A 24,221-nucleotide genomic window follows, 5' to 3' on the forward strand; every position below is an offset into this window, starting at 1 on the left:
CCGCCCCCAACAAACACCATTGGTTGAGCAAATGTTTCTTTTTCAGGCTGTTCTGGATGCTCAAACAACAGTAGAGTTTTGAAAAGCACCACAAAGTCACAGTGTTTACAATCACCCTACGAATGGTTTACTTATAGTTGACTGCACATTAAGCTAGGATATAAGTATTTTAACATCGAAAAAATTACACACTTAACCTTTAATAAATCATCCAAAGCAGCAAATTAATAATTAAATTGTTTGTTATTTGTTACAATGACATTTTATTCTTTTGAGAACTCTTCCCAGATACATACGTCTCCGAGATGTCTGTATTAGATCTTCTAGATCTTCTGGAAAGCATCGCATTTTAATTAACATCTGCTAAACATCTGTAAATGATCAGTTTCTGTGATAGCACACGTACATCACCCAGACGTCTATTTGATGTGTATGTTTACATCTGGAAGACGTATTTTTAAGGTTGTTTTCACATCTGCAATACGTCTATAAGACGTTTCCTCTCGGATGTCAATAAGACATTCAGCAGATGTCTTTGAGATGTTTATGATGTAGTATGTTTGTAAATCTGATCTTTTTAAGATGTTTATCAGATGTTAATTAGAATGCAATGCTTTCAAGATGATACAATCTTCTCAGAGATGTACGTGTACTATCTAGGTTGCTCATCTGCAAAACATCTATAAGATGTTTCCTTTTGAATTTTTAAAGGACATTCAGCAGATGTCTCTGAGACATGTACGATTTAGAATGTATGTAACTCTGCTTTTTTTAAGATGTTTAGCAGATGTTTGTCACAGAAATCAGCCCAGATAGCACACGTACATCTCCAAGATGTCTGCTTAAGAACATCTGCTAAACATCTTAAAAAGATCAGATTTACATGCATTCTAAATCAGACGTCTCAAAGACATCTGCTGAATGTCTTATTGACATCCTAGAGGAAATCACACATCAGACAGACATCTGCGTGATGTATTTGTGCCATCTGTGTACTCTGTGGACAACTGCAGCCTGCACATAACCAAAACAACATCTATTTCTTTAATAGAAACAATAAGTAGATGAAAACTCTCCCATGGTGCTTAGACACAATAAACCATCATGTTTTAGAAATATGAGGACCGAATCTTAGTGCCAGTCTCTAGAGTGTTTGGGTTGTTTATGTCGATATCTGTTGGACTGTAAGGCTAGAAACATACTATACGCAAGTACAGAGGCGCAAATGTTTGGCCAACTCATTGCAGTCACGATGTGCGTACCTTTGCGATACTCTGTCGCTAACTCAAGGGGACGAGGAGCGCTCAACCCTTCTGCTCCCTTGCCCAAAGCAGTGGCGGAGGACGTATATTCATGTCAACTCAGAACGTACTGTATCACCTGAATGTTGTTTTTGCCCTTTTCTATGTTTCGAGCAATGGACTGAGATTTTAAAAACAAGTAAATATGTTAGTGCACCTGATGCTTCGGTCTCAGACCATGTTGCTTTTCATAAAGGACTCGGTTGTTGTGAACAACAGCTATATAATGAGGTTTGGTTTATGAAGCTGCTAGACAGAGGGAGGAATAGACAGCGGCTGAGCCAAAACTGTGCAGATGGCTATTGGTCAATCTTTGGACATGCCGTCCTGAACAAGTAGTGATTATATTTGAATATGACTTTACATTCTTCCAAAAAGAGCATATAATATGTGTCAATGTATACTGACTGAAAGTATCATTTTAGAATATTTGACTTTAAAAAAGATGTAATATGCAGTAGATTGAAGTGATAATTTAATGTTTTGAAGTAAGTGCACAGTGCACAGATATGATGTGGAAATACTGTATGTGAATGGGTGGTGAAGACTGAAATGTTGGTTGTGTGGTAGTTGAGAATGATTATTGATCAAGACTGAGGCACAGGCTGTGTTCAGAATAGCATACTAGCAGTGTTGGGTAAGTTAGTCAAAAAGTAATCCACTACAAATGACTAATTATGTCTCTAAAATTGCAATTAGATTACTGAATACTTCAGCAAAAAGTAATCGTGTTACTAATTACTTTACTTTAAAGTTACTTTTAAAATACTTGTCTATGTCTAATAATGTCGAAATATAATTATGTCTAAGAATGCAAACAGATGTACATATGAACATAAATTGTATATTGTACATAATATTATTTTAGGGATGTCTTACCTAAGTAATGTACTTAAAAGTAATGATCTTAATTGAAAATCAGTAACTGTAATCTGATAGCAAGATTTTAAAGCATAATGCTTTTTTGACACCGGCGGGTCCAATAGGGGGCGCCATGTCGCGAAATAAGTTTACGCTTAAAACGTTAAAGTCCCCGGATACATAAGTAAGGCATATGTGGTATCGTTTGAAAGCTTAGAATCTGAACTTTTCAGAGAACACCATCACTTCTGCATTTATAAAATAAATGTAAACAAAAATTATATATATAATTTCTTTATATATAATATTTTTTTCATATAACAAAATAATTAAAAAATACTATAACAATACAAAAATACTGAATACTATAAAATACTTTCTAATGACACCTTGTTATATAAAATAACAAAATAAGGCCTGAAAACATCCTCATCGCAAATAAGCGCCACCTAGTGGTAATGTGGTAGAAACATTAATATGAATATAAAAGTCTTTCACATAGCACTTAAAGGAACAGTTCACTCAAAAATGAAAATTCTCTAATTATTCACTTACCCTGATCCCATCCCAGATGTGTATGACTTTCTTTCTTCAGCAGAACACAAATTAAGATTTTTAGAAAAATGTTAAAGCTCTTTAGGTCCTTAAAATGTAAGTAAACGGGTGCCATCAGGCTGCTGGCTATTTGACTGTCCAAAAGGCCGCATTTAGGCAGCATAAAAGTAATCCACACGACTCCAGTAGATCAATTAATGTCTTCTGAAGCAAATTGATAGGTTGGTGTAAGAAACAGATCGATAATAAAAACTTTATTATTCTCAGGAATGCGACTATATAGTTTATTTTGTTGCCCTAATACCACAGTTCGAAAGATTATCAAAAGAATCACAAAGTGAAATATAATTTCTGTAAGACAACAAATACAAACGTCTCTTTTATGTGCCAATCACTGCTACTGTAAGCCCCAAATAGCTACAAACTTTATATCTGCTTTTACCTTAGGCAGTTGTCTAAAAAATGAGCCATTTTGTACTTGTCTGTGAGCTTGCTTGTGTGAATAATCCAACGTTATATCTTAGAAGTCCAGAACAAAATATGCAGTCCAACAGGAAAAGCATGCTCATCGTAAAGTACACTAGTCCACTCAGAGGCCGAGATGAAACAATGGGGGTGGTGCATGAACTGAAATTAGACTGAATGTCTATGGATGTGCACATCTGTGAGGGCTGAGATGCGTTAGAGCGCCACCTATATTTCAGATCTGTATATTGTGATCAAGTGGAATAAAATAAGACTTTTTGCAGGGAGATAGAGTGAACAGAACCAGAATTACATGCTTACAAACTTAGCAGACGGCAGCCCAAAACTGCACCAGAGTTGAAGAGGTTAAAAAGTAATTAGACAGTAACTATTCCGTTTGTAATCAGATTACACCCAACACTGCATACTAGTATTAAAGTGTGTACAGTATGCACATTTTCTATATGCACGGAATACCGGGATGATCTACTACTGTTTTCAAAATGTGCTGTATACAACAGAGCACACTGCGTTCGAAATGGAATACTAACTTACTGCTTACTGAATACTGCACAGTATGCACTGTATACTGCCTACTATTTTTTTAAATACTATGTGAAAAAGAACACATTTCTACATTTGTGCTCTGTTGTATAATGCACATTTTGGCAAATTATCCAGAAGTTCCATGCAAACAGAAAATGCACATACTGTGCACAAAGTACCTACTGCATACTTCAGAAACAGTACAAGCAGTATGCTGTTCTGAACCTAGCCAGAGATTTTGTCGAATCGACTACGGGCTCTGACGAGGGACAAAAGCGGTTTACTATTGTAGTGGTAGCATTTTTCAGTACACCTTTTGTCGCAAAGTCTTTAGCTTATCCTGTAAGCTATTGAGATTTCATTTAACCAAATCTTTATAGTTTTGCCCTGATGGTTAACAGGTCTTTACTTAATATGCATAATTCCTCGAATCCCTCGAATGAGCCATTTTTATTTATTTATTTATTTACGATACTGTTTTCGATTTAGTCATATCATTGCACCTACAGGCCGGATTCCTCTCTTTTGGAAATTAATTTTATCTGGTTTGTTTGTGGTGAAATAAAACAAATCAGAGCAGAAACAAGCACAAACTATTTGTCTAATCCAGCCATACGGGAGCTGCATTTAAGTTATTTATATCCCACAATGTAATGCAATAGAAAGATTAATGTGGAAAGACTTGAGTGTCGAGTATCACTCGGCTCTTCTGTGTTTTCCCAATGCTCGTGCCTCTTATTTTCTCTCATTATTAGAGTAATGCCATATTTGAGATAATCATTCCAGATCCATGCGGCTTTATGACACTAGGTGTTATAAGAGAGACATACCGGATAAAGCTTTAGGTGGACGCCACACCTCTGCTGTCTTTGGCCACATTGCTGCTATGTGCTTTTGTTGTGTCCTGCTGTATTCTTGGTAGAGACAGAGGCAAAGTCGACTGCATGTAAATATCACCATTCCTGATGTGTACAGAACTATTCTATCCAAATATACCGAGCTTATGCGTGTGAATACTTTTGTGAAGTAATGACACTGACATGTCAGCTTTTATTTTTAAAACTATTAATATAGGAATATAAGATACATATATCTTAAAATCTTTGATTGGCTATATTACTGTAAAGTCATACGTTCAAGAGTCCTATATGTCTTTGCCCTTTTCTCTTATGAGTTCTTGAAGTGTATGGGTGAGCAAAATACCACCAAGGTTTTTGTAAAACATTCTCCTTTTTTTTTCTTTCTTTTTTTTCCAGAATCTTAGCAAATGTTAATTTAAATAATAAAGGTGTGAATAAGAAAAATTATCAAGTTGTTTCTCATCACTGTTGCATCTGTAATAAATATGTGAGAGTGAGGCAGATTCTTAGATCCTGCCAATTACAGTGGATTATTATTGAGATAAAGGGAGTAATATTCGGCTGGTCATGTGATCTCAGCATGGCGGCGCTCATGAATGTGCACCCAGCACCATATGCAGAATAAAGCAGCCTTTTTTTCAGACTAACCTGACTAGAATCTTCATCTCATGTGAGTGTACATCATTTTGTAAAATCATATTTTTCAACTTGTGGAGTTGGAAGGGAATATTAAAAGTGCAGAGGCAGAGCTGAAACGCAGAATGTCGTCTGATGGCCTCAGAGAATTGACTCAATTGAAATACAGATATAATACTATTTTGTCGCGGAAAGTGGAGTTTTTGTTATTCAGGGCAAGACAGTCATACTTTGAGTCGGGGGACAAAGCAGGGAAGCTTTTGGCTAGATATATGAAGCAGAGAGAGTCTTTTTCTATCATTCCCTCAGTGAAATCTGCTTGTGGTGAAATATTTACCTCGGCCATTGATATTAATAATGCTTTTAAAGAATTCTACTTTGATCTCTATAGTTCCACGTCTTTGTCTACTAATGAAGATATTAGAAACTTTGTGGAACAATTAGATCTCCCTAAACTGATGACTGAGCAAAAAAACTCTCTTGATTCTGAGATAACCTTGGAGGAACTTGACGAGGTAATTAAGGCCTTACCTACAGGAAAGGCTCCAGGAACAGATGGTTTTGCTGCTGACTTTTTTAGATCCTATGCTACAGAACTGGCTCCACTTTTGTTAGAAGTTTATACTGAATCATTAAAGAATGGAAAGCTTCCTCCAACCATGACACAAGCCCGGATCAGTCTGATTCTTAAAAAGGACAATGATCCAAGTGAGTGTAAGAGTTACCGTCCAATTTCCCTGATCCAACTAGATGTAAAAATTTTGTCCAAAATTTTGGCTAACCGATTAAGCAAGGTTATGACATCTCTTATACATATAGATCAGGTGGGGTTTATTCAGGGCCGTAACTCTTCTGATAACATCAGGCGTCTCATCAATATCATGTGGTCAGTAGCGAATGATCAGTCTCCGGTCGCTGCCATCTCACTTGACGCCGAAAAGGCGTTTGATATGGTAGAATGGGATTATCTTTTTAAGATTTTGGAAATGTATGGGTTCGGGAGTACATTTATTGGTTGGATTAAGTTACTTTATAGACACCCTGTAGCAGCGGTGCAAACAAATGGATTAATTTCAGATTATTTTACTCTGAATAGGGGCACCCAGCAGGGTTGCCCTCTTTCCCCATTATTGTTCTGTCTTGCCCTGGAACCATTAGCAGCTGCGATAAGAAAGGAGGATGATTTTCCAGGAGTGATGGCGAGAGGTGTGGTGCGTAAGCTTCTGCTTTACACAGATGATATTTTATTATTCGTCTCCGACCCCACTAGATCTATGCCTTGCCTCCACAGAATTATTCATTCCTTTTCCAAGTTCTCTGGATACAAAGTTAACTGGTCTAAATCCGAAGCTTTGGCACTGACAGCATACTGCCCAGTAATGGCCTTTCAGCCAGGCGCCTTCCAGTGGCCCACACAGGGCATTAAGTATTTGGGTATTTTATTCCCAGCAAATTTGTCTGATTTAGTTAGTGTTCATTTTGACCCTTTAATTAAAAAGTTTTCGAGCGATGTGGACAGATGCGCTTCATTACATTTATCGATGATTGGGAAGATTAATGTTATTAAAATGAATTGTATTCCAAAATTCAGCTACCTGCTACAATCTCTCCCTATAGATGTCCCCCTCTCTTATTTCAAGCAATTTGATAGCATAGTGAAGTCCTTCATTTGGAATGGTAAACGTCCCAGATTACATTTCAATAAGTTACATAGGCTGATTGACAAAGGTGGGTTAGGCCTACCCAAGATTTTGTTTTATTATTATGCGTTCGGTCTCAGACATTTGGCTCATTGGTTGCTTCCACCTGAGAGAGCCCCTCTCTGGTTTTCTATTGAACAGGAAGTTCTTGCCCCTATTTCACCATTGCAAAGTCTTTCTATTTAACTAAACGGAGAAGTTAAGTCACACCCCGTTATTTCACATTTGCGCGTGATTTGGACAAGAGTGGCCAGAGTATTTAATTCGGACATCTATTTAAATGTTGCCTCAAGCATATGGCTGAACCCAAAATTATGTATCAATAAGTCCCCTTTCTGTTGGTCTGAGTGGATTGTGAGAGGGGTTGTTACACACGGCGTCCTGTATGAGGGTGGATTATTGAGATCTTTTGAGAATTTGGGTCATCATTTTGGGGATTCCCAGATCTCAGTTTTATAGGTATTTACAGCTGCGCCACCTGCTCTGTACTATTTTGGGAGTAGCACGCACCCCCCTAAAGCGGCAGATGCTTTGGGAGAGGTGATTACTGCTTTTGGAAAAGGTCATGAGGCATCAGTGTATTACTCCCTGCTGGTTTGGAGTCTGGGGGATGGAGCTTTAGCTTCTATCAAGAGATTATGGGAAAAAGATTTGAATTTGGTATTGGAGGAAGAAGTGTGGACTAGGATTCTAAAAAATGTCAAGTCTGCATCTAGAGATGCATGGGTTCACCATATGCAATTTAAGATTTTACATAGATTTGACTGGACCCCCTCTAGATTATATAGGCTTGGTCTTAAAGACACACCCAAATGCTGGCGCTGTCAATCAGAAATTGGAGACACAACTCATGCCTTTTGGGGGTGTGTTAAGATTCAAGATTTTTGGATGAAGGTGCAGAGCTATTTGTTTGACATTTTGGGCACTCAAGTTTTGCTTTGCCCCAGGGACAAATGTATAAAAAATTGGGTTTTAACAAGTGTTATGATTGGCAGACAAGTCATTTTAAGGGGCTGGAAGACCAACGGAGTGCCATCATTTCCAGAGTGGTGTACAGAGATGGGGAGGATGGCAGCGTTTGAAGAAGGGGTATCTAGAGGATTGGGTAATTTGGACTTGTTTATGGGAAAGTGGGGCAAATATTTGGCATTTTTGGAGGGCTCTCGGAGAGGGACTGTGGAGAGAGAGATGTAGAGGTTATGTGTGTGATTTATTATATTTTATTAATTATTTTTATATTTGAATATTTGATTTTGTGTGTTTATAATTATGTGGGACCACTGGGATGTTCTTATGGGTAGGGTTGGGGGTTGGGGGTTAGGGATTGGAGGGGGGGGGGAGGGTATTAATAGAGGGGGTTAAGTATTGATTCTGTTTGTATATGTTCTTGCTTTTTTGTGTTAATATAGGACTCAATAAAAAATAAATGTAAAAAAAAAAAATAAAAAAAAAATAAATGACTACACTATGTGTTCCTGCTAACATCCCATTTGTTAAACAGAAATATATATAGATTAAAGTGGATGTATCAAATAAAGTGGCTTGGATGGCTGAATGCTCAATTTTTCATGACACAACTACAGCGATTAATCAACAGCCTATTGTTGTGTGTGCCTGTGTGACCACTGTACTGCAAGGATGTTTCTGTTACATCAATATGCCATTCTACCAAACAAACTCAATTTTCTTGGCTATCTACAAGAATAATCTTTACAAATGCTACTGCTGTGTATGAAATGTGTTGCTGATTTGCTATTCCTTTTTAAAACTGCAAGACTGATATAGAATAATCAACAGAAATAAAAACAAATATATTTTTCAAAGATATAATTCTAGTATTTTTCATTTCTCTTTAAATGTTTAGCAATTAGCAATAAAAGTTACTGAGAGCACCTTTTTATATGGCACAGTGGCAGCATATATGCAATTGAATATTTGTTCCAATATTAAATAATTATTGAATATTTGTTCCAATATTAAATAATTCTGAAAATGGTTTTATTCATTTAATTTGTTTGTGTAGAATAACAGTTATTACAACAAAACTCAAAATGTGTACCTTTAACTACGCTGGCCAAAGTCCCATTCAAGCCAGTCCACTCAGCGACCATTTTGGAATGCTCCAGGGCAGCTATTTTTTTTATGGATACATGCGTCATATAAGTACAGCTCCTATATACTTGAATGGGGAAAGACCCAAATCTCCAAAACGGTTGGTCAAGATTACGGTCAAAGAACATATTTAAAACTAGACAAATAAGAGGTTGGCTTGAAAGAGCATGTTCTGAAAGTTTAAAAAAGATTTAAAAGCTTAATTAATTAGTTAGTTAGTTAGCTACAGACAGACAGATAGATAGAAAAGAAAGACTGATAGACAGATAGACTGCTAGACAGACAGACAGATAGATAGATAAACAGACAGACAGATAGATAAACAGACAGACAGACAGATAGATAAACAGACAGACAGACAGATAGATAAGTCAGAGAGAGTGATAGATAGATAGATAGATAGATAGATAGATAGATAGATAGATAGATAGATAGAAAAGTCAGAAAGAGTGATAGATAGATAGATAGATAGATAGATAGATAGATAGATAGATAGATAGATAGATAGAAAAGTCAGAAAGAGTGATAGATAGATAGATAGATAGATAGATAGATAGATAGATAGATAGATAGATAGATAGATAGAAAAGTCAGAAAGAGTGATAGATAGATAGATAGATAGATAGATAGATAGATAGATAGATAGATAGAAAAGTCAGAAAGAGTGATAGATAGATAGATAGATAGATAGATAGATAGATAGATAGATAGAAAAGTCAGAAAGAGTGATAGATAGATAGATAGATAGATAGATAGATAGATAGATAGATAGATAGATAGATAGAAAAGTCAGAAAGAGTGATAGATAGATAGATAGATAGATAGATAGATAGATAGAAAAGTCAGAAAGAGTGATAGATAGATAGATAGATAGATAGATAGATAGATAGATAGATAGATAGATAGATAGATGTGTTCACAGGCTGGAGCCGCACCTACCCCATATGCCAGATCCAGGTGTCAAAGGTGACCCTCGAGCCTTTCAGAGATGTCGAATTGAATACCTCAATATGAGCCATGACGTCTCCCAGCGTTCATCAACAACTGACCTAAATGAGGCCTCATTACTCCTTCATAAAGTCACCATGCTAAAAGGCATCCTCAGATATCATTAATTTCTTGTGCAAACTTGGCGAGTTGCCCCACGAATGGACGGCAGTCTTCAGAGGTGATACGTGATTCAACGTGTTGCTGCGGTACAGTGTGGAAACCTTGCAAAACTTCACACACGCACTGTTATTAGATGTGCTGAGGGCCTTTGTGAATTTGGGACTGCCTTATTCTCATAGCATATTAGGATTGTTTGAATCAGGGTTTTGCCACCGAGCAAATGAGATGGAGCTCCACCAGTTGCTAATCGGTGCAGACTTGTGGCGGTGCCTTGGTCGAATCCTTTCCTCAGTATTTGGAGAAGTTTTTGACAGCATTACCCAATACTTTAACCAGATGGGTCCACCAAAACTAGTTCAACTGGTGTATGTTATTGGAGAAGGCAGGAGATGTCCAGATACCCTCATTCAGCCCATTGAATCTTTACTCATGCGTCACTTGAACCAACTGATGGCTGAAGAATTGGGTGCCATTTGCTTAGGCCTCTTCAAATCCCAGTGCTCCCTGTCCGAGAGAGCCGTGCGCAGACTTGTGAACAGGATGCTTGTGGTAGTCAAGGACATGAGTGATTTCAGAATAGTGAATGTGATGAAACTTATGCGATTTAGCTATCTGGACCATCTCCCGTGGCTGGAGGCCATGGGATCAGAGGTACCTCAATGTTCCCCACAGATGGGGATTCAAGGCCTCATGCACATGGTCCTGGACTCCTACGCTCTGCACTATTGGGATGATTGGATACTTCTGGCCATAGCTTAACAGCTCCCTAAAGTAGTCAAGTACTGCAGAAGTAAAGATGTTGCTAAGATGCTGTGGGCTTTTGGCATGTTAGGTTTCCTTCCAAGCCAATGTCCCAACCTGTGTCCCAGTCTCACTAAAATCCTACGTGAACGTGAAGCAGAATTCCAGCGATTCCCTGAACATCTCCTGATGGGCCTGCTTGGTCTTGCTTTTGTGAGTCCTTGATTAACCTGGCTTTAAGCATGGAGTTCATCAACAAGGCCTGCAACTCCCAGGAGCTTGAGTTGAGAAAAGACTTGTTCACTTTAGACGGAACTTTAGGTCTAGAGTTGCCCAGGTGGACGGGCCCAAGGCTTAGTCAAGCGATGAGGTGATGAAACAGTTATAGGATTTTGCCCAGTCAGATATTTGCCAGAAGCCAGAGGTGCTTGAGGCCGAATTTATGCTGCAGAAACTTTTGGGTGGAGAATGGTTTGTGCGGAAACAAATGATCTTTCCACATTTGCGCTCCATTGATCTAGAAGTTCACTTAGACAGTAGTGAGCAGCCTCTTCCTGCGTCATCTGGCCACCAGAATCTCCCTCAGAAATGTTCTGCCTGTTCTCAAAACTGGGAGCAAAGTCTCTCCAGAGTAACCCTAACTGATGACCTACTAACACTAATACCCGAAAGACCCTAGTGCGTTTGCCCGACAAGCCAGTCCAAAAGCCACCGCTTCCAAGAGTTGTGCCAGTCCAAGAGAGAGAAAGTATTTTCAGTGTTGGTGTCGACTTGACGGATGACCTTGTGATGGCATTGACAAAATCTGGGAAGCGCTCATCTCACCCTGAGAATTCGAAACCATCTATTGTATGACATGCTGTTCAAGTGACAAACAGTAATCAGTATTGCTACAGGAGCCAGCAGTTGCTTGGATTACATGCACTGAAAAGGAGACAACTCTTGCTTGTGGGATACCGAGTTGTAGAGTTGCCCCACTGGGAATGGCTGAGAAACTCGCCTACCTGCACTGCAAGATATTTAACTGTTCTGACTCCAAACTTTAGACTAGAGTTCATTGACTGATTAGATTTCATACATAAATTAACGTCTGAGCTTTTCTAGATGCTTACAGATTTTGCCTTGATCAACCTACATCTAATGTATCTGCTTCGTATATTACTAAACCACAGCACTGAAGTGTAATGAAAGGACTGTATGATGTATTGTAGCATATACTGTATGTTAGTCAATAAATGGCGAATTGCGCTGGACACAAGTTACATTACCAGTTTATTTTGTAATTTAGTAAAAATGTATCATTATATTTATTTTCATCGTCAAAAATGGTTAGGTTAATGGAAAGATGCCAATTAGATGGTTAAAAATCAACATACAACTAGATCGGTTAAGTTTGCCAAGACAATGAATGAATGAACGTTACATTTATAAAGCACTTTACACAGTGAACAGGGGACTCTCCTCAACCACCACCAGTGTGCAGCATCCACCTGGATGATGCAACGGCAGCCATAGTGTACCAGTACACTCACCACACACCAGCTATTGGTGGAGAGGAGATAATGGATGGGCATTATTAGGAAGCCATGATTGAGAAGGGCCAATGGGGGGAATTTGGCCAGGACACCAGGGTTACATCCCTCCCTACTCTTTTCAAGAGGTGTACTGGGATTTTTAATGACCACAGAGAGTCAGGACCTCAGTTTAAAATCTCATTCAAAGGACAGTGCCTTTTTATAGTATAGTGTCCCCGTCACTATACTGGGGCATTAGGACCTACACAGATTCACAGGGTGAGCACCCCCTGCTGGACTCCCTAATACCTCTTCCAGCAGCAACCTTAGATTTCCCAGGAGGTCTCCCATCCAGGTACTGACCAGGCTCAGAGTCTTGAGCTACAGGGTGATATGGCTGCTGACAATCTTTGATGTTGGCTTGACAAAGCTTTTGTCTGAGAGTTTTGAAAAGATAGATAGATAGTCAAGTAGACCTTCAGATAAAACCTTCAGAAAGATGGATATGTTTGAACATTCCATCAAAGTAAATCTATGGGATTTTTCAGATCTTTTAACATCCGCTGTGTTAAAAGCGTTATTCCGATCAGTTTGAAAAGATACAGCAATGCGAGTCAGAACAGTCTGAAGGTCTGTGCCAAGCAGGCCCAGCTCCCCCAATCATGAACTTGGCCCACCTTGAGAACTACACCTACACCCACCCCTCCAACTGTTTGGCCCACCCGGAGGGTCCTATGGCCCACCTTACATCTTAGAGCTGGAGCCAGGCCTGGTGCCAAGTTTAGTGGATGTAGCTTGAAAGCTTTAGATGGAGTCACAATTGATAATTTTGGTCTTAGTTTAGGGATTTTGGAAAAAAGAAACCCTAAACAAAGCCTGTAGATTAACAGTATGTTGACTTTGTCAAGCCAGCATTATAAATTAGAATGTCCAGTTCTGTGGACATTTCGTTGTTTTCATTGTGAAACATGAACAATTCTGATGCAAACATTGCAAATCACTGATCTCCGGTATGAGGGTGGTGAACAGAGTTGACCAAAGCATCCTCCAAATAGGGTTGTAGTTTTGGCATGTTGCATCTCATTGTATTAAATGAGATACCAACTGTGAATGTCTGCATGGCTTTACATAACCATGTAGGAATTGAAATATTTAAGCATTTGATTCATTGGCCTAATTCTTTTGTAACCAAAGTTTTTACAGTTTCTGAATGATACAGCATAAGGGCCCTTGCTTTATCTACTCTGCAACTTCCCCTTACGTTGTGTTGAATACTTATTTTGTAAGAGTTTCTCATATTTACTATCCAGTATGAATTAAAATGTTGTATATGTAGTGAGAGGCAGAATTAAAGTGATCTAATCTCACCATTTTACAGCAATTGAACTAATCAGGCTGGGAATGAATACACTTACCATGTGTTTCTTTAGGTATTTTCATGATCTTTATTGCTTTATCTTCAGCATTTGGAAGACGGTGCTTGATCAGGTTAAGTATGTTGTTAACTCTAGCATGATATTTGTTTGACCAGATTTTCTATCTTATAATAGCAATCCTGATTCTGAACTTGGCAAATAGAGATTTGCATAACTGAGATGATATTGTGCTAATGTTGCAGGATTGATTTCAGGAACTGTAGAAGAGATCTAAGAACTTTCTAGATACTAACCAACTAAGACACTCCAGCCTTGTCATTATTGAGACCTTTAACAAGGCACTTGTTCTAATGTTTCTGCAATAGGACTGTGTGTGCAATTATTTTACTGTGAAAACTACCCACTGAATTACAGGTTAAAGATTTCATCAAAACAATCATTTGTCATTAATACTACATAATTCAGAATTTGATAAATGAAAAGAGAATTGGTCATTAATAATACATCAGAGAAATAAAACATTTTAAGCCCATCTAAAGTATGACTGCATTATGTGCAATATTTTAACTGTGACTCTAAAAAACATTGACAAGTTTTTAAACTTATTGCATCATGTACACAGATGAGTCATACTATACAGTGTTCTTTTGCTATTTTGCCCAATGACTTGCCAAACCACAACAATAAAACCTGACTGTAAACACCATACACCTGTTTGATGTTTTATTGATCCCAAAGTTTTTATTTCATTTGCACCTTATCAGTTAACCCTTAAATGCATTGGTGTTTCGCCAGACATTATTACATACTCGGGTCTTTATTGCGACCTGACATGTATATCTGTCACAAATGGATCTACAAAATCCCCAGATCAAAGAGATAATGTAACAAATATAGAACACTGAAATTTCATGAGATGCAACTGGCCATTAAACACATATTGAACTACATGTAATCTACACATATGCTACACATATGTATTTTCTCAGGCACTTTTTGAGTTTAAATAGACACACCACTTACATAATTTCAGTAGCACACCCAAATGACAAAAGCCATATCATCCTGTTCATGTGTTAAACTTGCTATAGTTTACTTCCACATTGCTTCTTCGTCAAATGTAAATCAAATCAATCACTGAATCATCAGCGCCACCTTGAGTAAGAAATAGCATGTATAATATGTATGTGTACACGCATATGAGATACTGATAATTCAACGCTGTCACGCAGAAAACTAACTTGATATAGTTGTATGAATATTGCACTCATTTGTCTTGTAATTAACAATGAATAGATATAATTTGATAGTAAATTTATATAGATATGAAATAATCTGATTTATTGAAGCATAAAAAAGCGACACTATTACATATCTCGGGTCTTTTACACTTTTGGTAATTAAGAACTTAATAATTTAAACTCAAATCAATATTTTAAGTCCATTTATTTATTTATTTGGCAAGTAGCCACATAATTGTCAGAATAATGTACAGTCAGCCGCTCCTGTTATGGTAAATTTTGCTATAATGACAGACTGATTCATTATCCCATATATATTTAATAATCCTAATGACATTTTTTCATGTAATAGTTTTTTTTTTTTCATTGTTATATAAAAGTTAATTGTATGTAGGCCTACAATCCGAATTCAAACCCTAATAGCATCTGCATCTTTTTGACAACAGTAGTTGTGACCAAAATCTCAACAGATAAAATAGATATGCAAATAAGTAAAAAAATAAATAAATAAAAATTAATGTGTAATAAGCATTTTATATGAAATTTCGGGAAAACGCCTATCAAAATATTTCAGTTTTTGGCCTTGTTCACAATCCGCATCAGTGAGTGACCCGCCCCCATCCAGAGACGTCACAAACTGACACACACGCAATCCAATGAAATCGTTACAGTTCACCTCATCTCGTGACGTTTCCACCCTCAGTACGTGTGCAAATCAGCAGCAGCCAGCGTGCAACGCTCCGCCAATGAGCGCCTTCCAACGAGCTGTTCTCTGACCAATGACGAGGCTCCACGACTGGGAAGCGACAACGGCTTATATACAGGCGAGAGCGGCTCCATACGTGACAGTTCACACTGAGAGTCGAGTGCAGCACGTTGCGTACAGCCTACGCCCTTGAGACTTATACCTAATATTTCAAATATCAGGTAAGAATTACATCTCATTTAGACTGTTATAACTCCAATAGTTATTTCGCAAGAGCAAGTATTAAAGATAACACTATGGGTGGGCTAAAAAAAAAAAAAATATATGTGGAGAATGCTATTGTGTGTGTGTGTGTGTGTGTGTGTATATATGAATTAGTAAAACATTTGCTTTTTAAATTAAGGACTTTTTGAGTTTACAAGCAGCATAACGTTTAAAATTTTGAGTCTTTTTTTTAAGTGAGTATTTGATGATCAGTGAATGAGCACCCACGAGGTTCGAACTGGAGACTAGTTACTTTAACTAGTACAGAAAAATGGTTTAGTGGATGATCGTAATATCTGCAAGGCACTTCAGATTTTTGCATTATTATCATTTTAATTTTTTGCATTACTTATTAGCTTTAATAAACCGGTTTTAATCATGTATTTTTGCATTTTTCATACAGTATTCATTTGTAGTCCAACTGTATGCATCTATCAGTGCATTTACGGTCTATTTATCTATATATCCATGGTATTTTTGGTGGAACTGTTTTAAATTTGAGAGGCACACTGATTTAATATTTTAAAAGAACTATGGAGTTATACACGTGCCACAATTCTGCGCGCGCACAATTATATTCTGAGCACCCAAAAAATGTTCTGCACGCGCAAGAAGTTCCATTGCTTTACAAAACTGAGTTCAAGCGCGTGCAAAATAACTCTTTGTACGCTCAAAATATCATCTTGCGCGTGCAGAATTGTGGCACGTATGAAACTCCATAAAAAGCAGGATTATTTAATACAAAAAATTGCCTGGTTTTTTTGCATGCTTTATTGTAAGAGTCTAGCCAGTGGGCCAAGTGTATTATGTGTGTATATACTTGCCTTGACTTGTTTTAATTAAATGTTTGTTTGTTTGTTTGTTTTTTTTTTTGGTCACAGAAGTCATTGGAGGTTTGACAGGTCCATATCAAAATGCGATTGCTTTGCCTGTTCCTGCTGGTCGCCGGCAGCGTGTTTGCTGATGAGGATGAGAAGAAGGACAGTGTTGGGACAGTGATCGGAATAGATCTTGGGACCACGTACTCATGGTGAGAATGGTTTTGGGATTCACACAGTCACACGACATGGAAATAGCAGGGAGTATTGACTTTAGGGCCTGGAAGAATTGTTGTTATATAATGAAAAGTTATGGAAATTTCTGTAAATGCATAGCTGCAAAATAATTCACTAGCTAGAAATCACTTTGTGAATGCAATCTCTTGTAAAACGTAAAAATATTTCTTATCCAGTAATTGACTGGAGAAGTCATGGAAATTATTTGGTCAAAAGGTGTGAGAACCCTTTATAGTACTTAAAACAACATGTAATTTATAGTGCTGTCTGTCGATTAAATTGAATCGCATAATTTGATTAATTGCGATTAATCACACATTTTGTACTATTCCTGTCATATGCTTTTATTTCCTCCTTAGGAAAGAAAACAAAGCAATATGTAATGGGGCTGGGTATGCATATTTCCTGATTTAATTCGATTCCGATTCGCAAGCTTTTGGTTTCAATTCAATATCGATGCATATGGGTTTATTTCAGATATAATGGCCCTTTTGCTTGTATATTAAAGAAATTATCTCCCAGCTAATGCTGTTAATTATACAGGAGACCTTTTAACTAGGCACATTAGGAAAATATAAATTTTGCTAATTATATTTTATTACTTTCATCATTGGTCACATTTTGGCTTTTTAAAAATTAAAAGATATTATATTTCATATTTTGTTAAATTGTACTATTTACAAGTATTTACATTGATTTGTTGAACACGCGCTAAAACCGGTACTGTCTCTTTAAGAAAACCGGCATTTCTGCAAAGAGCGTCTGTAAATGAGCGCATATTAACGAGAGAGGACTCGAATGGCTTTCTCATCCATGCAATGCATGATTAGAATTAAAATGTTGTACACTTCACGACTAAACTACACAAATACTGGTGAGTGAAATGTAAACATTTACGAGCCAGTTGCCAAATAATTTCGCTTTAGTCGCGTAGCGTGAAATTTGGTTGCAAATGCGAGTGATTTCCTTTCATTGTAGTAGAGGGTTGCGCATTGAGCGAAAGATCGATCTTGAGATTTAAGAATCGATATCAAGATTGCGATTAATTAGAAAAACTATATTTTTACCTACCCCTAATATGTTGCAATATAATGCTTTATTAACAGTATCCAAAAAAAGCCTTCCACTGTATAAAGATAGAAATGCACTAAAATAGCACCAGTTCAAGTAGCATTAAATGTTCCCCAAAGTAGAGGGAGGTTGATTAATTAAAATAACTAGTCCCTATAGTTTGCGTATTCATTGCAATGGGCATTAAATCTCTTGAACTTTCATCCTTGACTGTATTAATCGACCGGCAGACTGTGGCTATTCGCTTTGCTTCAGCAACCGTGAAGCCGCGTTGACGTTTCGCTTCAAGGCCGCCTGCGTCAAGTGCCACTTTGAACTCCACATGAAAAGTGCTTGCAGACAAAGTCTCATTCAGTGATTTCGTGATAGTTCAGACTTGGCGTGCTTCTGTGGTAATTAAATTGCACCTTACAGAGGCTGCAGAGTGCTTTATTTCTATCACAAGTCCCATCTAGGCTTCTTTTGCATGACAAATGCCATTAAGTTTTTCCATCACTTGCTCATTGACACTGAATCGCCGTTGTCCGGATACATTGCAAAGGTTCCGCCCTATTCCAACCAGTGTTCCGTATTCACACGGAGCTGAATAAAATGTCAGAATCTAAGGTAAAATCGTAAATGCATTAATTGGGATTAAGGAAAATTTACGCACGAGTCATTTTAAATTTACACTGTGACAGCTCTAGTAATTAACAAGAATATTTTAGCAAAGACTATTAGTATATAATTTATACTTCGCTTTTCTCGCAAACAGTGTTGGAGTCTTCAAGAACGGCCGTGTTGAGATCATCGCCAATGACCAAGGAAACCGCATCACTCCATCATATGTGGCCTTCACCAGTGAGGGAGAGCGTCTCATCGGAGATGCCGCCAAGAACCAGCTGACCTCCAACCCAGAAAACACCGTCTTTGATGCCAAGAGATTGATCGGCCGTACGTGGGGTGACTCTTCTGTGCAGCAGGACATCAAGTACTTTCCATTTAAGGTACATGCATGTCCATATTAACCCATATTTGAATGGTGGTTGCATGTGCATTAGAATGGAAAAAGCTAAACACCGTTGCTATGCCTCTTCCAGGTTATTGAGAAGAAGAGCAAACCTCACATCCAGTTAGATATTGGATCCGGTCAGATGAAGACATTTGCTCCAGAGGAGATATCAGCCATGGTTCTGACCAAGATGAAGGAAACTGCAGAGGCCTACCTGGGAAAGAAGGTAAAGTCTCTGCTTCAAAACAAGGAAATGTTGACTCCAAAACTAGCCCTGGGTTGAATTGCAGTAAGAGTCTACATCTAATCCATTTCCACTCTTTTAAAGGTGACGCATGCTGTGGTCACTGTGCCCGCTTACTTCAATGATGCCCAGCGCCAGGCCACCAAAGATGCCGGCACTATCGCTGGTCTGAACGTCATGAGAATTATCAATGAGCCGTAAGTACTATCACTTTTGAACGGCAGGTCATTTTGTTATCTTCAGGTTAGAGAACATCTTGTTGCTTTCACAGAACCGCTGCTGCCATTGCCTATGGTCTGGAAAAGAAGGATGGCGAGAAGAACATCCTGGTGTTTGATCTTGGCGGTGGCACCTTCGACGTATCCCTGCTGACCATCGACAATGGTGTGTTCGAGGTGGTGGCCACCAACGGAGACACCCACCTTGGTGGCGAAGACTTCGATCAGCGCGTCATGGAGCACTTCATCAAACTGTACAAGAAGAAAACCGGAAAGGATGTGCGCAAGGACAACCGTGCCGTACAGAAGCTGCGTCGTGAGGTAGAGAAAGCCAAGAGAGCGCTGTCCGCCCAGCACCAGGCCCGCATCGAGATCGAGTCCTTCTTCGAGGGTGAAGACTTCTCTGAGACTCTGACCCGTGCCAAGTTTGAGGAGCTAAACATGGTATGAGCACTTCTGCCTGCTGCAGCAGTAGTTGATCGACTCAAAATGGTGCCATTGTAGTTTTGGACAACTAACGATTGTGCCTTTCTTCTTGCAGGACTTGTTCCGTTCCACCATGAAACCCGTACAGAAGGTTCTGGAAGATGCTGACCTGAAGAAATCCGAGATCGATGAGATCGTCTTGGTCGGTGGTTCCACTCGTATCCCCAAGATCCAGCAGTTGGTGAAGGAGTTCTTCAACGGCAAAGAGCCTTCCAGAGGAATCAACCCTGATGAGGCCGTGGCTTATGGAGCTGCCGTTCAGGCTGGAGTTCTCTCAGGAGAAGAGGATACTGGTTAGTTTTCTTGGGAATGTTGGACAAGAACCTTTGAATGAGTAACATCTCTTGGAAGATAGCTCCTAACTGAATTCTGTTGAACAGGTGATCTTGTGCTTCTGGATGTGTGCCCCTTGACTCTGGGAATTGAGACCGTTGGAGGCGTGATGACCAAACTCATTCCAAGGAACACTGTTGTGCCCACTAAGAAGTCTCAGATCTTCTCCACTGCTTCTGACAACCAGCCAACTGTGACCATTAAAGTTTACGAAGGTAAGCGCTTAGTCTCTGAATCCAGTTAAAGAAACTTATTTGGTGCACATTTACAGTTGCCAAAGCAAATCATGTTTTTGAAGTCCTCATTGTGTTTTCCGCATTCTTCTAGGCGAGCGTCCCCTGACAAAGGACAACCACCTTCTGGGTACCTTCGACCTGACCGGTATCCCTCCCGCACCCCGAGGAGTCCCTCAGATTGAGGTGACTTTTGAGATTGACGTAAACGGTATCCTCCGTGTCACCGCTGAAGACAAGGGGACCGGAAACAAGAACAAGATCACCATCACCAACGACCAGAACCGCCTGACGCCCGAAGACATCGAGCGCATGGTCAACGAGGCCGAACGCTTTGCCGACGAGGACAAGAAGCTGAAGGAGCGCATCGATGCCCGTAACGAACTGGAGAGCTACGCTTACTCTCTGAAGAACCAGATCGGTGACAAAGAAAAGCTGGGTGGCAAACTGTCGTCTGAAGATAAGGAGGCCATCGAGAAGGCGGTTGAGGAGAAGATCGAATGGTTGGAGTCCCACCAGGAGGCAGACCTTGAAGAGTTCCAGTCCAAGAAGAAGGAACTCGAAGAGGTCGTACAGCCCATTGTAAGCAAGCTCTACGGCAGTGCGGGTGGACCACCACCAGAGGATGCTGATGACCAGAGCGAGAAGGATGAATTATAGGTCTCTCAGATTCCATCTTGATCGCTCTTCAGTTATCATTATGCCCTCACCTCCCTAGAAGTGGCACAGGTGTACAAATTGGACTTGATGGACATTTTGTAAGGAACGTTAGATTGAAGGGGCAACCGTAAAGCCACGTATCTCTTCTGGAAAGACTTGTGGAGCGGTAGTTTTTTTTTTTTTTTTTTTTTCTTCACTCTGGTGGAGATTTAGTCAGCCTGGTTTGAGGCTTTGCTGCTGTTCTCAGGCAGTTCAAAATGAGTTCTGTGAGGGGAGGGGGGGTAGTCTGGGTCTGGGAGTTGCCTGGGTAAACGTCATGTGACATACAATGTTATTTATTTAAAATCTGGAAAATGTAGAAGACATTTCTACTATTACAAAAATAAACATTTGATACAAAATGGTTACCAGTTGTTTGTTTCTTACATGTAAATGTCTAAACAGAGAACTAAAATGGAATTATTTTCCCCTTTAAATCTAAACAATTTGTCTTTGGTCAATTATTATTATTATTATTATTATTATTTTTATTCAATATATTAAAATGCAATTCATACAGACAGTAACCTGTATACACCTATGACAAATGGGTTTTGAATTTCTGAATTTTGTTTTTAAACTAAAAATCTCTGAAAGAGTAAAATCCCTGGAGGAAATGTATGTAATCTTGTGGGGCTTTTTTTATTTTTATTTTAATGGTCACCCCAATAAAATTTGATTCAAATATTCATATTTGTTAAAACATCTTTTACCCTGGAAAAAAATAGAAGATGTTACAGTTTTTCCCAATTGTTTACACACGTTTGCTGAATCTTTGGCCCATTTTCCCAAAACTCTAAACCCAAAAACACATGCAAAATTGGGCTGCATCCTGCCTACTCTTTTGGTCGGGCTACAGCACCTCATCTACATCACAAGCGACGTTCTCCTTGGCTAAACAGCGGGGAAAGAATGTTCTGGAGTGACGGATCCAGCCGCCCAAAGCCCCCATATCAACTTCACCACATGCATCCTCCATTGCCTGGAGAAGAGGCAAGCATGCGAGGGGATGGCGGTCATACCCCTTTCATCACCATGCCAAAAAAGCTCTTCAAATGGGTTTAGAAATGGGGAGGATGGTGGGAGGTATAGAACAAATTGTGGGTGGTCGATTAACCAGTTGCGGACCAGAGTAGCCCGGTGGCAACTCGCGTTGTCCCAGGTGACAACATACCTGGGCTGCTCTGGTCCACCTCTCTGCTCAGCTGGGTTGAGGATGCCATGCGAAGGGCGGTGTTGTAAGGACCAAGGTTGGCATAGTGATGGAGGCTGCCTTGCTAGCTAACGGCTGCACACATGGTAATATTCCTTCCACATTGTCCAGGGACATTCACAATGGCACAGTGGCCAATAATGTTCCGTCCCCATCTCCTTTTGGCTAGGTTGAAGCCAGCCTCATCAATGTAAATATAAACATGCTGAAATGCAGTGGCATCCAGCTCCAAGACTCTTTGAAACAGACAACAAGACAATTTGTGAAAGACCTAGAGCAGTCAGTATGGTGAGGCACAATACACTGGATTACAGTACTGTAATGCGTCTATACAGTGCTGATATGATAGTAAATTCACAGTATAGTACTTCCACCATGGCCTGGCCGTCTCTCAGTTCTGCAGAAGATCAATAAATACGATATGATTGGTTATAGAAATCTAAAATAATCTCTTTTCTTTCAATATGATATGACATTACTGTAACATTGGTCAACAATCACCGAGTAACATAAGTCTACTTATACATCAGACTCTAGTATACCACAGTTTACATACATAAAGAGCATAGTGTAGATGGTAGGTAACTTACCGGTTCTCATTTCTGAATGTACGGATAATAGATGCAACCGTGAAGCGGCTCAGGTTGGGCTGATCTCTCTGCCCAGCCTTCCTCATACTCAATCCATGGTTGAGCACATGGTCAACCAATGTGGCCCTGATCTCATCTGAAACAACTGTCCTTCCTCGTCGTCCTCTTACTCTCACTCTTTCACCTCCAGCTCTTACTTCACCATTGACTTCCATTTTCCTCCAAAACAGGAGAGCTCATCTGTGGCCTTTTATATAGAGCAAAAGCTCTGATTTTTAAGTGAACATTTCAGCAACTAGTGTTTACACCTGTGAGGAGTGGGTGTTGCCATTTGGTGTATAGAGCTTGGTATTGTGATTGGCATCGCTTTCCAAAGGGACTAAAGAGATTTTAAGTTTGAATGTTGTGCCTAATGTAGAGAAGTGTGTGTAGTGTTTTGCAAAAAAGTGTGATATAGAATTGAAAACTGAGTGTAAAGCAGGAATTGTGCTTGCAATTTTGCAGACTTGGTTTAGGGATTTGGTACATGAGTTTCAAGCTCCAATTTTAGTGTGTAAACAATTGGGGAAAACTGTAATATCGTGTTACTTAATGGTTGCACCAATTGACATTTAAATAGATCTTGTCATTAACAAGAAAACTTGATTGAAATAGAGATTTGCAAAAACATTAACATTTTCCCAAGGTAATAGTTCTTAATGTAATGGTTGCACTACTTGACATTTTTAAATTTCCATTAAATCAAAACTTTTAAATAATTTCGAAACCAGCATGAATACGAAAACTACATCTTTTTCATTTCGACGTTCTTAATTGTCATTTACCAAACTCATTCCTCCAAAAATGAAGATGTTTTTCCCAAAGGTGACAGATGAGTGTGCTGCAATCTCCTTGTTTAGCACACGATATTAATTTGCCGCAAGATTTGAGATATATGGTGGAAAGGAAGATTTGAGTGAGTAACAACTTAAATTTTAATCTTTTCCTCTTACAAAGCTATCGTATGACTTCAGAAGACTTGGATGTAGTGCATCAGTCATACGGACTACATTTATGGTGGTTTCAGGATTTTATTTAGTCCTTTTTTTTGGAGCTTGACA

The 24,221-nt window shown here is 38.9% G+C and overlaps 1 protein-coding gene and 1 pseudogene across 1 annotated transcript; both read left to right on the top strand.

Annotated features, from left to right (window-relative positions):
- Positions 1–9,980: 9,980 nt before the first annotated feature.
- LOC127439792 (FAST kinase domain-containing protein 5, mitochondrial-like) lies at positions 9,981–11,566 on the top strand (annotated as a pseudogene).
- A 4,275-nt stretch (positions 11,567–15,841) lies between these two features.
- LOC127433296 (endoplasmic reticulum chaperone BiP-like) lies at positions 15,842–22,007 on the top strand. The gene is made up of 9 exons (XM_051685066.1): positions 15,842–15,945; positions 16,870–17,018; positions 18,869–19,100; positions 19,194–19,331; positions 19,434–19,546; positions 19,621–20,011; positions 20,109–20,346; positions 20,434–20,601; positions 20,714–22,007. Exons 2-9 carry the CDS (start codon positions 16,903–16,905, stop codon positions 21,277–21,279), a joined length of 1,962 nt encoding a protein of 653 aa, XP_051541026.1. The 5' UTR covers positions 15,842–15,945; positions 16,870–16,902; the 3' UTR covers positions 21,280–22,007.
- Positions 22,008–24,221: the final 2,214 nt, after the last annotated feature.

Source organism: Myxocyprinus asiaticus, chromosome 4 (assembly GCF_019703515.2).
Source record: "Myxocyprinus asiaticus isolate MX2 ecotype Aquarium Trade chromosome 4, UBuf_Myxa_2, whole genome shotgun sequence".
In the NCBI taxonomy this organism is placed as follows: Eukaryota; Metazoa; Chordata; class Actinopteri; order Cypriniformes; family Catostomidae; genus Myxocyprinus; species Myxocyprinus asiaticus.

Excerpts from the sequence above, each read along its gene's own strand:
- LOC127433296 (XM_051685066.1), top strand. The coding sequence starts at position 16,903 with ATGCGATTGCTTTGCCTGTTCCTGCTGGTCGCCGGCAGCGTGTTTGCT. Across the intron at positions 20,012-20,108 it reads AGTTTGAGGAGCTAAACATG|GACTTGTTCCGTTCCACCAT; the intron begins GTATGAGCACTT and ends TTCTTCTTGCAG. Across the intron at positions 20,602-20,713 it reads GACCATTAAAGTTTACGAAG|GCGAGCGTCCCCTGACAAAG; the intron begins GTAAGCGCTTAG and ends GCATTCTTCTAG.